The sequence below is a fragment of the Setaria italica genome, chromosome I (assembly GCF_000263155.2).
Source record: "Setaria italica strain Yugu1 chromosome I, Setaria_italica_v2.0, whole genome shotgun sequence".
In the NCBI taxonomy this organism is placed as follows: domain Eukaryota; kingdom Viridiplantae; phylum Streptophyta; class Magnoliopsida; order Poales; family Poaceae; genus Setaria; species Setaria italica.
Window position 1 is genome coordinate 979,493 of NC_028450.1, and position 14,851 is coordinate 994,343.

At 40.6% G+C, this 14,851-nt stretch overlaps 1 protein-coding gene across 1 annotated transcript; it reads left to right on the forward strand.

The window, feature by feature from the left end:
- Positions 1–12,240: 12,240 nt before the first annotated feature.
- On the forward strand, positions 12,241–14,851 carry LOC101763816 (50S ribosomal protein L21, chloroplastic). The gene is made up of 5 exons (XM_004951217.3): positions 12,241–12,595; positions 13,042–13,122; positions 14,117–14,218; positions 14,300–14,374; positions 14,506–14,851. The coding sequence occupies exons 1-5, from the start codon at positions 12,287–12,289 to the stop codon at positions 14,587–14,589; spliced, it is 651 nt and encodes a 216-aa protein (XP_004951274.1). The 5' UTR covers positions 12,241–12,286; the 3' UTR covers positions 14,590–14,851.

Consider the following 14,851-nt stretch of genomic DNA (forward strand, 5'->3'; position numbering starts at 1 on the left):
GGACAGGACATCTCGTACGTCCGCGTCGCCAACTGCGCGAGCCGGCAAACCCGCTCGCCAGCGCACGCGAGCCCTCGCCCAACGCCCGCGCGCTTCACCTACCTCGCCCTGCACGCCGCCCTGACCGCCAATGGCTGCCGCCATTAATGGCCACGGCAGTATGCGTCCCGCTTCCCTTCGGCCCACCGGCCAGCCACGAGCTCCGGCGCCTATAAGAACCCCTCCAGCACCACCGTGCGCCCCTTCGCCTCTCTGCGCTCCAGTTGTCCCTGCCCAGCACCCCACCCCTCTCGCCAAGCTTCATCACCGCAAGCTTCTCTGCTCCGTGCTCACACGCCGCCGAGCGAGCTCGCCGTGGAGCCCCCACCTCCGCTCGACTCCGCACCTCGCCGACACCACCCATCGCTTCGCCTTCCCCTCGTGCAACTCTAGAGCCCGGCCATTGCCCCGCGACGAGTGCCGCCGCCACCAGAACACCGCCGGACTCCACCGCCACCCGAAGCTCCCCACCCTTGCGTCGTTCCACCCCGACGCAGCCTCTCCGTCGCCCCCAACTGCTTCAAACTGGCCCAAGGTGAGTCCGTAAGCCTCCCCGGCCCCTTATCGTCCCAAGGCCGCCGGCGAGTCGCCAGAATTTCAGGAGGCACCCGCGCCTAGGGACCCGATTGCAGTTTAGAATGTTGAGTAAGGGGCTTTAGTGCAAAGACCAGGGACCCCTACGCAAGTAAAGTGTAGGCCTAGGGGTTAGACCGCAAGTGTAACTCGGTTTTTCTTTTATAATCGGCAAAAAATGTATTTAACTTTGAAAATTCACCAAAACTCATGGAAAATTTAGAAAAATGTCAAACCAATTTTGCTTGACTCAGTATAAAGTGTAGTTATTAAAAAAAATACTTTTGGCACATGCCACTGCTAAGATTAATGTTATATGATTTAATCCTTGTTTAAGCTATTTAAATCATAACAAATCATAGAAAAATGCTAAAAGGGTAAATCCAACTCTCAAGTGCTTGTTTAAGAGAATGGAAGCTTATAAAAATCATGTGGAGCCTGGATCAAATGTTTAAATCTCTATTTTAGTTTTGCTATGGAAATCTAAGGTTGCTTTTGTCTTTTGCACAATAATTAAACCAGAGATGATAAAAATGTGAAACCAACTGGAATAAGTCAGTGGTATAGTGTAGTGTATAGGAAAATTATGGAACCTGATCAGAAATAGAAAGAAAATCCACTTTCCTTTTTAGGGAATAATAATAGGGTAAATGTATGGAAAAAGATGCCCTTCACTAAAAATTATCAAAAATTCACGAAAAGCTCTATATCACCCCTATAACTCCCTGTTAAAATTTCGTGACCAGTTTCATATTGGTTTCTATTTTAAAAATGTTTAAGTATATGCTACCTTGAGGTAATAAAGGTAATATTAGAAGAGGTAAAAAAACATTCATAAATAGGATAACTTTCTGATCTAAAGTTTAATAAAGTAAGTGCTTATATGTACACAATCACCATCAAATCAACCCCCGACTTTGTACCACACCCCACCTTCCCTATGTAGATAAAGAAGATGTAGAACCTTGTTGAGGTGAATGTGGCCCTAATATAACTTCTTCTGTACTAATTCGTGTGTTACATCCTATGAGAAAGCTTGGAAAATTTAACTTGATGCATTGCATTTCGTGTAGAGATGAACCTTGCTGACAGGACTTACGAGCTTCACCCGGCGCCAGAAGAAGGAGCCCTAGCTGATGTGCAGCGCATCGGAGCTGAGCCCGAGCAAGCCGAAGATCAGTTCGCTACCTCCCCGCATGAAGGCAAGCCCCGGAGCATGATTTCCTATCTTTAAATACTTGCAATACAATTGATTGTTTTGATTGTGCATTTACATTCTAGGAGTTGATTGAAACCATAAATGCATGAATATAGTACCCTTGATCTTAACACTAGTATGTTAAGTCGAATAGTTGCAATGCTTAATAGGACTCTGTAAAAGTCGAGTGATTTCCTGTCACTCGCGAGCTATAGGAGTTGATTGCTTTACTTATGTTGCAACTATAAGGATGATGGACGGGGCCGGGCTTATGTTCGGTACTCGGTGGTTTGCCCCGTCTGTCTACATGAAATTGGACTAAGGTCAAGATGTGATAGTGTTCGTGATCAAGTGTTGAAAGTACTAATCTCATACCTAGTATGGGATGGGGAAGCCTAGTACCTGATTGAACCGAAATGTGAGCGGATCGTTCCACTGTCTTTGGAATGGAGTTCCCTTGCGACCGCATGTGGTGACAAGTGTGGTCATAGAACGGCAGAGGTCGGGTCTATGGAGCCTTGTACCAAGGGAAGTGGGCCCGACACGGGTCTGGGAATTGATGGGGACGGCTGACAAATGAAGCGACCACTCGTGGTGCGCGGATGTCGTGGGATTAGGTTCGCCATGCATGGTTAATAAATTCGAATCGATTCGTCTGCCTCTCACAGTTTGGGACTCCTTGATCGCTATGCTACACTGAGTAAGAATGAAAGATGATGATGATCTAATATTGTTACTTGTATTAATTCCTTGGAAACTATGCTTGGTTTAGTATAGTTGCTAACTTAGACCGGTAAATGAATGTAGAATTTATGGCTAAAATATTCAAAGTAAGGATCTACACTAGTCGATTTTGGCAAAAACAAACCCCTCTAGCCAAAAAGTTTGGATGTCTAGGTGTTGGTGGAATAGTACCACCAGTCGGTTAAGTCTTGTTGAGCGTAGTCGCTCAACCTTATTGTGGCATATATCTCTTCAGGTGATGTTGATGCCGTTGAGCTTGCTGCAAGTGGCACTTGGCCTCCCCAGCTTCCTCCTGGTTGGATGGTTGAGTGGGATCCCTCCTCGGACGGTGAGGATCGGGATCATTAATGTCATGATCGGCTTCGTCATGATATCCTGCAATAACGTTAGCTTCCACCTAGTTATTTCTGTTTCCTGAACTCTGCAATTTATGTTTGAATTTCGAACTTGATGCTGTAATAATTTGATGCACTTATTTAATCTGGATGGACTATTGTAATCTCTGGAACCACTCACCTTCGTGTGAGCTCTGCTTTCTCGATCCTATGATAAGTGGTTTATCGGATGAAATTCGATGGACCACCAAGTTAACTTGATTAAAGTACATGATCGCGTGTTAGGCGAGTGTGTTTTAGCTAAGTTAATTTGGATGGTTCCACCACAGAGGCACGTGGTCATCGCCATGTCTTTGCCACGGCGCGCCGGCAGAACATCGATGCTGCATGTCGATGTTTGTCTCCTGACGGTCGGCCATGGATGATGATGAAAGCAAATTCAGTTGAGTGTTCGTGTATGTTTCAACTGGCCATGTTCAACTCACAAATTCTCAAAAATTTTATGCATAATCCATACTTAGAATCTATACAAAAGTTGTAGGCTAAAGTCCTCTACAACTTTCAGTAATGGTGGCCAGCCTAAAAGCCTACGGATTTGAAGTTACAGAGGCTCAAAGTTTGGGATTTACATGCTTTTAACTGAATTTTTAGAGAACTCAAAAGTGAGTTTTCATTAAGTTTGAGTTTCAATTTGAGGGCCAAGATATTCAGTACAAAGTGAAAACTAACTGTGCATGTCACTTTGGTATATAAGGTTACAAGTCCTAGAAAGGTTTATTGAAAAGTTTATACCTAAAATTTGGAGAAATCAAAGTGTTTTGGTATCCACTTTATGTAGTTTTCAGGGGACAGAATTTGAGAAGAGGCTGGGGACAGAATTTGAGAAGAGGCTGAAAATAATGGTTTTACAAGGGTTTGACTAGATTTTTGGCTGACTAAACTTTATTTTCACTCAACCACAACACACCTAGATGAAACTTCATACATTATACAGCAAGTTTTATGTTGGTCAAAAGTTAAATGTTTAAGGAATTTAATTTTAAAAGTCAGTCAAACAAAACAAGGTTCAAATGTGGATTTCAAATTTATTTCAACATTCAAACATGTTCATGACTCAAGTTTGATTCATCTAACATTCCCAACTGTATTTGAGTATAATTTTCATACTTTTTATGTTTGTTCTTTTTATTATTATTTAAATGCAAAAATTGCATAAGCCCTTAATAGAATGCACTTTAAAGGTAAATTTCATATCATATATGAGCAAGTGCCAAATAAAAATGATTAGCTTTAAAATGATCATATGAAGATACTAATGCTCATGTGATGATGATGATTAACACATAATACAATGTTTAAACACCCGAGGTGTTACAAAAATGAGGGTAAAAACACAATTCCACTTCAAAGTAGGGGTAAGATCACCAAAATGCTAAGGGCCTATTTGGAAGAAAAGAGTGCAAAACAGAGAAATTGGTAAAAACTCAGGAATGAAGAAGAGGCAAAACTGAAAACTACATGATTCCAAAACACAAGAATAGAAAATTTCTGATGTTTGGAACATAGGAAAAATTTGCATCATCACGTGTCCTCCTAAGAAACAAAACATTTTGATTTTTAGGAGCAAAATATGTTTTTCAATTTATCTTGATATTGCCAACCAAACACTCATCTTAAATAGTGTACATAGCATGGGGCCCGCAGCACAGTTATCTCCTGGAGACCGAGGCTCCCACCTAGCGTTATCTTCTTCATGTATCTTCATCCATTCATGTGACCATTTCTTTTCTCCTCTCTTCTACGTAGAAACACTCTGGCTAAATCCTCCGCATCCAATCATATTCTCTATAACCGCTTGCTAAAATTGGCTGCCTTCCACCCTCTCCACTGAACCCATTCACTTGATAGAAGCATAGTTGCCCAAATCAATAAAGTTACAGGATGTGTAGATCTATGGCAAATGTGAGTCCACCATTTTTTCTGTAGGGCTCAAGTCGCACCAGGAGGAGTGAGAGCCAGCGAAGATGAGTTCTCTTGGGTCAGATTAGATGTTTATTTCCTACATTTTGGACGTCAAGTGTTCCCTTTCCCCCAAAACGGAACTCATCATTCCTTCATTCCAAACACGACAATGCGATTCCTTTCCTTCGGAACAAATTCCTCCAAAATTCTTGTGAAAATCCTTTGATCCAGATGGGCCTAAAAGTTTACCCCAAAATAAAAAAGAGAAATCAGTACTCAAATATTTTTACATTTTATTTGGATAATCAACATTGGAGCGTGGAGTCAGAAATTGGAATTTGTGGCCACCAATACTGTAGTTCAGAAGCCACGTGAATTCAAAAATGGAAACATGACGAATATTGTATGGTATTTGTTTCACTTGCACACACCTTCCACTGTTTCATAGCTCGCACCCTTCGTATTGCATTAGATTTCGCCACCGCACTCCCCCACGCCCTACCTCCTCAAAGAAAAAAAGAAGCCCCATTGCAGACGAGCTCCATCCCCCTACACCCCTCCAAGATCCTTCGAGCTCTCTCCCCCATCGCTCCTCCAGGATCCAGTGAGCTCCTCCTCCTCCCGTTGACCCTTCCCACTCCTCTCTCTTTCTCCTCCCTCTCTCCCCTCTCTCTCTCAGCGAGGCTGAACTCTAAGGTAGCATGTTCTATTTTTATCTTTTATGAAAAATAGTGGAAGTCATACACTAAGGTAATAAGTATTTGTAACTTAACCATCTCCTAGGTAGCCCATACGATCATTTATTTCTGGCACCCTTGACGATTTGGGGTCATACCGTGCCAAAAGGGTCTCAAACTGATCTAATCAACTTTCAAGTATGGAACCATCACAAGGATGATTCCCTTTCAAGAACGCTCCTTTTCACCCCAAATCTTTTGTAGGGTCTTCCAGAAGGTATTACATGACCTTCAAATGGGTCCATCCATGCAAATATCCAAGGGATTTTCCAAGAATGACAAACCTAGATTATATTTTTTGCTTTCTTGTTTTGGTATTTACTTCCATATTTGGAGATACTAGACATGTTTAATGCATTTGTCATGAATTTTTCTTTGAATGCTTCTCATCTAGGTACAGCTATAGTATCCATTCATGTACGAACACACACCAACTCTACACACACACACCCACTCACACCACGCGTACACAAACAACCCTACAACTACATCTAGATACCAGACCACATCCTTGAAGGCATTTGTCATGAATTAATGCTTGGGATGTTAAGGCTTATACCTAGGTCAATGGGCCTCTTTTAGTTTTGGGCCACCCAAAGCCCAATCTTCTTTGACGATCATTGTCCATCCTCCACATGTTTGTCCGCGCGCACCAATCTAGAATAGCATTATATCCCGTATTCATGTCATATTGCAATATACTTCAAAATGCGAAAATGCAAGACATATGAATGAGGTTAATACTAGATGCCAATTGGCACATAGTATATGATTATAACCAAATATTGCCACTGATGAATAGTTAAACATGTGCGCAATGAATGTCAATAGTTTCCATCATATCATGCATATAATAGGCGTGGTGCTACTGAGTAGGGATTGAAGGCTACAATCATGTTGAGCAAGGAATTGTCATAACTTTAATGTTGGTGCTTGGACATAAGGGAATCACAATAAGCTTTGTTGTGAAATATGCAAATAATTGGTATAAGACATGATTTTGTAATCCTAAGTTTGTTAGCATGACTAGAATACAAATAGGTAAGGTAAATATACTTTAAGGTATTCAAAAATACATAACAAATTCTAGAAGAATTAGTGATTTAATGTTCCAATATTTTATTGTATGTATGCCACATATAAAAAGGTAACCACACCTACATTTTGGACTTTTTGAAAAGTCTCATGAGTCCATGTCACAATTTTGAAGTGTATACAGCTATGCACACACGCACTAGTATGAGGTAATGCATACCAAAATTTGGTAGGTATTTTGGCAGGCATACTAAAAATAAGGACGACCTTACTGAGTAAAGGATTGTCGTTATCAAGTTTTTCGTTAGCAATTCATTTCGTACACTCAACCTATAAATTGTAAAATATCTTAATGCTTCCTCAAGACAACATCTCAATAGTTAGATTTCCATCGGCATATATCTAGTGTTCTAGCACATCAAGTCTCTTCTCCTGTTCTTACCTCACCTAACATCCATGGCTTCACATCCCTACCTTAAGAAAGTATGCCGACTATTCTCTTGCTTGTTATTTTCTCTTGGAGTTGATCCATCCCTTCCAATGATGATTATCGCTTTTTGGATGTTTGTTAAAGAAAATGGTTGTGTTGATTTCTCTGAATGCATAAATGCATTTGATAGTCTCCAGCACTCATAAAAAGGCATGGTGCTGGTCTGCAATCATCTATAAGCAAGGAACCATCCTGAATTTAATGATGGTGTCTGCACATAAGAGATCACAATAAGCTTTATTGTGAAAATGCAAATAATAAGCACAAATGTGATTTGGAAACATAAGTTTGCTAAAAAGCTTGACGAGGATACATATATATGATGCAAATAGACTTTTAGGTATATCAAGAAGGCATAGCATATTCTAGAAGAGTTTTGTGATTTGCCGTTGCAATATTTTATTATATACATGCCACCTATAAAAAGATAACCACACCTATAATTTGAACTTTTTGAAAAATCGATGTCACAATTTTGGAGTGTATGTAGCAATGCGCGCGCGCACACACCTCATGTAAGGTAATGCACGCCAAAAGTTGGTAATGTATTTTGGCATGTATGCTATAAACAAGGACTGCTTTAATGAGTAAAGGCTTGCTGATACCAACATCTTCTGTCAGCAATTCATTTCGTGCACGCAACCTCGAACCGTTATAAATTGTAAAATATCTGAAAGCTTATGTATTAGGTGAACAGAAACATTGGCCATTATCTCCATTGGTATATATCTAGTGTTCCAACACATCAACTATCTCCTCAAGTTCTTTCTTCCCCTAACATCCATGGCTTCACACCCCTACCTTAAGAAAGTGCGCTGGTTGTTCTCTTGCTTGTTATTTTCTTTTGAAATTGATCCATCCCTTTCGATGATTATTATCGCCTTTTGGATGTTTGTTCAAGAGAATGGTTGTGTTGATTTCCTTGAATGCATAAGTGCATTTGATGAACACCATATCTTGGATATGATTGCTTTTGTTAGAAATTATGTTGGTGTACTTGTCCATCTCGAATCAAGTTACTCAAATACCAGCTCCCCCTCCCGGAAACAAGTTATTGACGGAATCGATTTCTACATCAATAACATCTGCTATGAGGCTGTGGGAGATCTTCTTAATGATTTTGAGATCCAGGAATTAATCTATGAATATGCTCAAGATCATGACGAGTGTCTAGAGGAAGAAATTTACACAAGACTGGTAAGAGTACTACATAATCTCATTTCATATTTATTTGGATCTCTAGGGTTATGGTTTGGGGGGTCTAGGAGGAGGTTGGGTTCAGAGGGAGCGTACTCATCATCAGATAGTGCAGGGTGATGAAGTGCTGCTACGAAGTGGCGAAGTCTCTCTTGGAGCTGGCAAAGGCGGTGGCCATGTGGGTGCTTTGTGACTAGGGTGGCAAATAGAGGGCTCATTACCACTAAGTTAGTAGGGTAGTGACCGGTAGTGATGACAAATTTGGTGATGGAGTATGCACCATCGGAGGAGAAGCACATGGGAGAGAAGCATGATTGATCCCGCTTTGGAGGATAAAGGGTGGAGAGGGAAAGAGAGGCATGTCTAGGTCTGAAGAATATTAGGAGAAATAAGCACTTGGGCTATGCAATGGAGTATTTCTTGATGCTCAGATTTGTTGCTAAAAGGCAATGAGTTATCTAGCGATATTTAAGGAGTTTTTCTTATATACTAATATAATGTTAAGGTGCTTTCTCAACTCTATATGTGTATGGTATGCAGGGTCTTGTAACCAACTTGGCTGAATCTTCTAGTCAAGCCGATAATACTCAAGACCAAGGCACAAGTGCTCATATCTTGGAAACTATAGAGGAGGAAACAACTTCATCTCCATCAACTGACTCTTTGGGGGAAACTTTAGATGCCTTGGGCATAATAGATAATGCAAAAGTAAGGATGCCAATAAGTTTCTACATTCATGGTCATGCGAGATCAATTAATTGTTACATGGTTATATCAAATTGATTGCTATGTTGGACTAACCAATTTCTTTAAACACTTTAGGAACTCCAGCTTCAGCAAGATAACATAGTAAAGGAAGAGAGAGCTTTGTTTGTGATTTCCTTTGATGGTTATCCATTGACTAGAGATGAACTATATGACTTCTTCAGCTGGTAACTTATCTTTTCAATAATATGATACATGTGCGTGTTCATAATTTACATTTAGGAATGTACATGTTTATTTTAGTGAAACATTTAATAACAAACCAAGCATTATTACTTTTGTTAGTTATTCATACCTACAATGTATTATTAACTACATCAATAGCAAAAATATAATTGGACATTAAGAGCATTTAAGTTAATAAAATTAATAACTGGTTTATTTTTATGCATGTTTAAAAGAAAGAGAAGTCAAATGTATACTCAACCTATGTGTCATCGTGACTCCATTTTTGTATCACCAAACAAAGTAAAGTTTTTTACTTTGTATCAAGAAGTATCTCTTCTATAAAGATATGTTCTACATAATTGGATCATTTTATTGTTTTATGCTACTTAATATGAGGTTTTTGTGAATAAAGTATGTTACCATCTATACGTATTGCTCATACGTTGGTCTTATTTGTGGATTATATTTCTCCCACATTGTAGGTTTGGAGTAATTGAAGAAATTACTATAGAGGAACCAAGTATAACGCCTGATTTGCACTGGGCCCTCATCACATTTCAGTCAACATATGCAGTAATCAGTGTCCTCAATGAAGATAAGATGTTTCACTATGTCATAAATGGAAAAGATGTATGGGTTCAACGCTATGTTGAAGCTAAGGGGCGCCACTTCACCACAAATGCGAAAGATTTAGTTAATTTGGAATAAGGGAGTTCGCTCCAGTAAGAATTGAAAAAAGGGTCGGGGTTTGTTCCAAAGTGCAAGGATATAATAATCTGAGTCAACCTGGCAACATAATCTTTTGCTTTTTTACCAAAATAAACTCCTTGGCTAGAAACTATTTAGTTGCCAATGGAATGATTGTAATCCTATTAGTGATATGGACATGGGTGGTATTTATATACTTAAGAACCAAATAATCTTTATTGTAATAGACATAATGTTTTAATGTGTCCATATGCTGAAGGTTACTATGCATGGTTAATATTACATTACAATGGAAATTTTGATAAATTTGAGGGATCTCACCTAAAATGGGAGACTATATCATTGCGTAACTTGTACAAATGAGGATACTTATTCACCTTGAACCCTCTACTTATCATGACATGCACAAAAATTTCATGTGTTAGAGTTTATAGTCTACAAGCAAAAAGTATAGGTTATAGGTAGTTCAGGTGTTCATCTATGGGTGGGTTTATAATCAACAAGCAAGAAGTATAGGTTATAGGTAGTTAGAGTTCATAATCTACAAGCCAGCGGGGGGAGATGCGCAAGAAAGACATCCATTTGCAAGCCATTGTGAACTTTTGGGAGATATCCCGTTCACAAGTGTATAGGATATTGGTAGATTTCCCGCTAGATGAGATGCACAAGAAGTACAAAAAAAGTAGGACGTGATGTTTGCTAATAGGGTTTATCAAATTCTTTCTGATAACGAATGAAGATTTGTGCTTGGTTCATCAGAAATACATAATCATGGAACATGCAACACTTTACTCGGTGATAATGATGAAACACCAAATGATGGAACAAGAGGGGGTTGGTTTTACCTTAACACCCAACACCTAGACATTTGGGAAAGCATAAGGAAACTCAGTATCACCACGCTGAATTCATTGCAGACTTCAAAGTGTCGGCGCAATTCCAGTATCTGCACGCTGAATTCACATCATTACCACATTCTTTCGTAACCAATTCTCACATTCATACCTACAAGTGACAATAGTAAAAGAAAATGATTTCTTCCTTTATTATGGGTCTATTTATAGGATTCCTCCGCTCCCAAACTTAGCTCCGCTAGCTCCAGTTCCAAGAAATATGTAGATCTAAGGGCCAACTACAAGAGTTTTGTGAAGCTCCTCAAGAGATGCTCCCGTAAACAAAGTTTTATACCTCCTAGCATACTATTGGTTACCCGCATCCACATTTTCACGAGAGAAAATAAAAAGGAATGACTCGTTGGTCCCCTTCTTTCCTCTTGCTTCTCCCACAGTGGACGACAAAGCCACCCCTTGGTCTTCCTCATCGAGTTGAGCCACAGCCGATCGCGTAAACCAGCAGAACGGACAGGTCTGGTAGCCTGCCACCGATTCCGGCTGACCAAACTGGGGGAGTCTCGCTGCCATTACGAAGGTTTGCCAGAGCATTGAGGAAAAGATGCGCATCAGCCATCAGCCCCTCCGGTTCACCTGCAACCTCCTCAAGTTCACAGATCATAAAAGCATCAAATGGATCCGCATCAGGTCCCAAATATCACCCCCAAGAAACAAGAGTGAAGATTAGAACATGGAGTAATCCAGAGAAGAAATGGAAAAAAAATATCCTAAAAATTCAAATCCAGAAGACCACAAAATAGTTGTCTTATCTTCACTAGAAAGTGGGCTGGAACGGCATATGGGGCAGGCAGCTAGGGCCTAGGCGCGCCCAACGCCCTTTGGGGACAACGTGCCCAGGGCCATGGCCTCAGCAGCAAAAAGTCGGTGAACAGGGTTGTGGCCTCAGCAGCAAAAAGTCGGTGATAGGCGGATCCTTCAACATAAGGGAACAATAGATATTTTTATGAAAACATCTCGATCGAGCTAGAGCCACCTCTAAAGTCAGAGAGAATTCTCTACGTGCTATCGGAAGTTAGCAAAATTCGCAAAAAATTGCATTGCCTCTCAAGCCACTAGAAAACACATTTTCTTGTTCCAACTTCTATGGTGATGCTACTTCACATTGTAGTTAGTGGAATGGAGCTGGTTTTGTGAAGTAGAAAATCCTGAACATTCGCTGTATGTTCTCATTTTCTTTTCTAAAAATCTTTGTTTTCCTTATTTCCCGCACATGTTATAAACGGTTCGAAATATTGTTTTGCTTTAGTTTTGAAATTAGTTCTAAGTGATTTACTTGAAGTTGATAATTTCTCTCCACGACCAACTTGACTGATCTGAACCGTTGGCTCTCAATCAGATGACCCGCTATCCCCTCCTATCCACAATATTATCTCTTCCCTCGTCTTCCTCCCAAAACCCCCCACTCCACTCGGACATCGTCATCCATGCCTCCCCTCCCCGCCGCGGCCATGGCGACCGCGACCGCGACCGCAACGCTGCCCCTGCGCCTCCTCGCCTCCAAGACCCTGACCCTCTCCTCGCTCCCATACGCACGCCGCTCCCTCTCCGTCTCCGCCGTTGCGCACCGCCGCTGGCAGCTCCGAGCCGCCGCCGACCCCGATGCAGTGGAGGTCGAGTTCGTGGAGCCCGAGGCGGAGGCTGAGGAGGAGGAACCCGCGGTGCCGGAGCCCGTCGAGGCGCAGCTCGCCGCCGCGGGGGCCGGGAAGGACGCCGACATCTTCGCTGTTGTCATGGTGGGTTGGCCCCCTCTCGCGCCTCCAGTGATGCGATTTTTTGACTGAGCTATTGCAAATTGAGTGCCTCCTTGATGCTGCATTATCTGTAATGTTATGAATGGCACTCTACCAATCCCGCCTGCCTACCCTGTTGCTAGGCAAGCATTTTAGGCCGGTATTACACTGCATGGGAAATTGGTAGGATGTTGGTGTCAGATTGTCAGTACTAAAAACAATGTGCCCTCGCTACTGATCTATTTGAACAGGCCATAGTGTTATCAATTATCATGAAGGTTCTGTCAATCGCAGAGCTTCAGATGATTTACTAGTAGCCTTACATTGACTTTTTAAAAGAAAATTTTAAAATGCTGACATATGCAAGAATATATCTTTCTGTGTTCAAGTGAGCATTTTGGAATTTTTTTTTTGAAGAATCTGTTTTGGCCTACTCTCTTTCTTTGCAGATTGGTTCAAGGCAATACATTGTGATGCCAGGCCGGTATATATACACACAGAGATTGAAAGGTGCCAATGTCAATGATCAGGTTTGGTTATTCTCCTTATCTGCATACTCCAAACTGACAATGTAGGTTAGGAGATGTTGCATCATTTCACTCCTGCAATTTTTGGATAAGGTAGTCATTGGAGAATCGTGTACTTATCTTTAATGCATTTATTGTGGCAGCAATTGCTTGCTAAATATTTCCTTGAGAGCTAGCAAAAACCAGAACCTATACATCCTTCTCGTATGATGTATTGTTGTTCTGGTGAATAGGGTAATTTTTCATGGCATATTTTTATATGTTGGGAGCACAGAAAAACCATCATTGTTCTTTAGTCTGCAGCCTTCTTCGGCTCATAGATTCTAATAATACAATGCATCTGGGGTACATCCATAGAGAATTCTACCATGATGGTGTCATCAGCTCAGGTTTTATGCTTGTTGCTGATTTGGTTACCTTAGTCAATATGGTGACAAGAATGAAAAATATAAAGGGTGGATAAGATTATAGGAGGATAATTTAAAATTCATTTTCTCCTTTTTTAAAAAGAAACTAAGGTTATGTAGAAAAGTGGTATGTTCTTAGACCACTAGCAGATTCTGTGTCATATTATTTATTTGATACTGATGCATTGTTTTTTCTTGGATGTGCTAGAACAAACTATGAAATGCTGGAATGGTTGTGCATAATATCAATAGTACATTTTGCAACCAGGCAATTTGGTATTGATGTATTACTAGAAGCAAAAGAATCAATAATCTGTAAAAGTGGAAACGTTTTTATGTTCAGCTGTTGTGTAAAAGTGTAGTTTTCTCTTAGAATGATTTGTATTTGTTGGTGAGATGCTCTTGTCTGTTATAGCAAATACACTACCTATCTTCATATAAATGAACTAATATGTCCTGGCAGCCTGCTCAGTGCTTTGGTACTGGTGTATGTATTAGCTTCACCTGATTTACCCCATTAATGACTCTCCAATTCAGTGCCTTCCCCATTTCATCAGAAATTGCACTCCCTAATAGTGCTTGATTTGCAGATCATATTAAACAAGGTGCTACTAGTGTCAACTAGAGACAAAGCTTACATTGGCATGCCAGTGGTGACCAATGCTGCTGTTCATGCAGTGGTCGAAGAACAGGTATGTCTTCTGCATGCTGTTGCATAAATGACGGATACACATTTAGTTAACACTGGTTCCTCCCCATAACTTGATCCACAGGGACGGGATGATAAAGTTATAGTTTACAAGTACAAGAAGAAGAAGAAGTACCAGAGGAAACTTGGTCACAGACAGGTATGCTTCCAGTAACATCCAATTCCTAAGGGGAGGTGGAAATATAATGATAAATACTGGACTGCATTTTGCATTCCAAACTCGAATGAACTGAAGAATTTTGTATTTACAATTTCCTTTTTATTTTGTAGCCAAACACAAGGTTAAGAATCACAGGCATAAGTGGATACGAAGAGTACCCTGCCGACCCGATACTCGACCCAGCTGCAGCTTAAGCTAAATTGTAAGTTATGTAGCTACAAACGGCTGGTAGTACAGTAGCATGCAAATTTTCCTTTTTGTGTCTGCAAGGAACATTTTTCAGCAAAAATTTACTTTGTTTGTGTGTTCCAAATACTGCCAGTCAGCCAGTGGTTCGATCCCCTGTTTATTCCATCAGATCCCCTGTTCAATTTGAAATCATGTATGCTAGCCAGTTGTATTACACGATCGCTCCGAAAGAAGAGAATGTACTATAAGATGGGCATGTTAACTTTT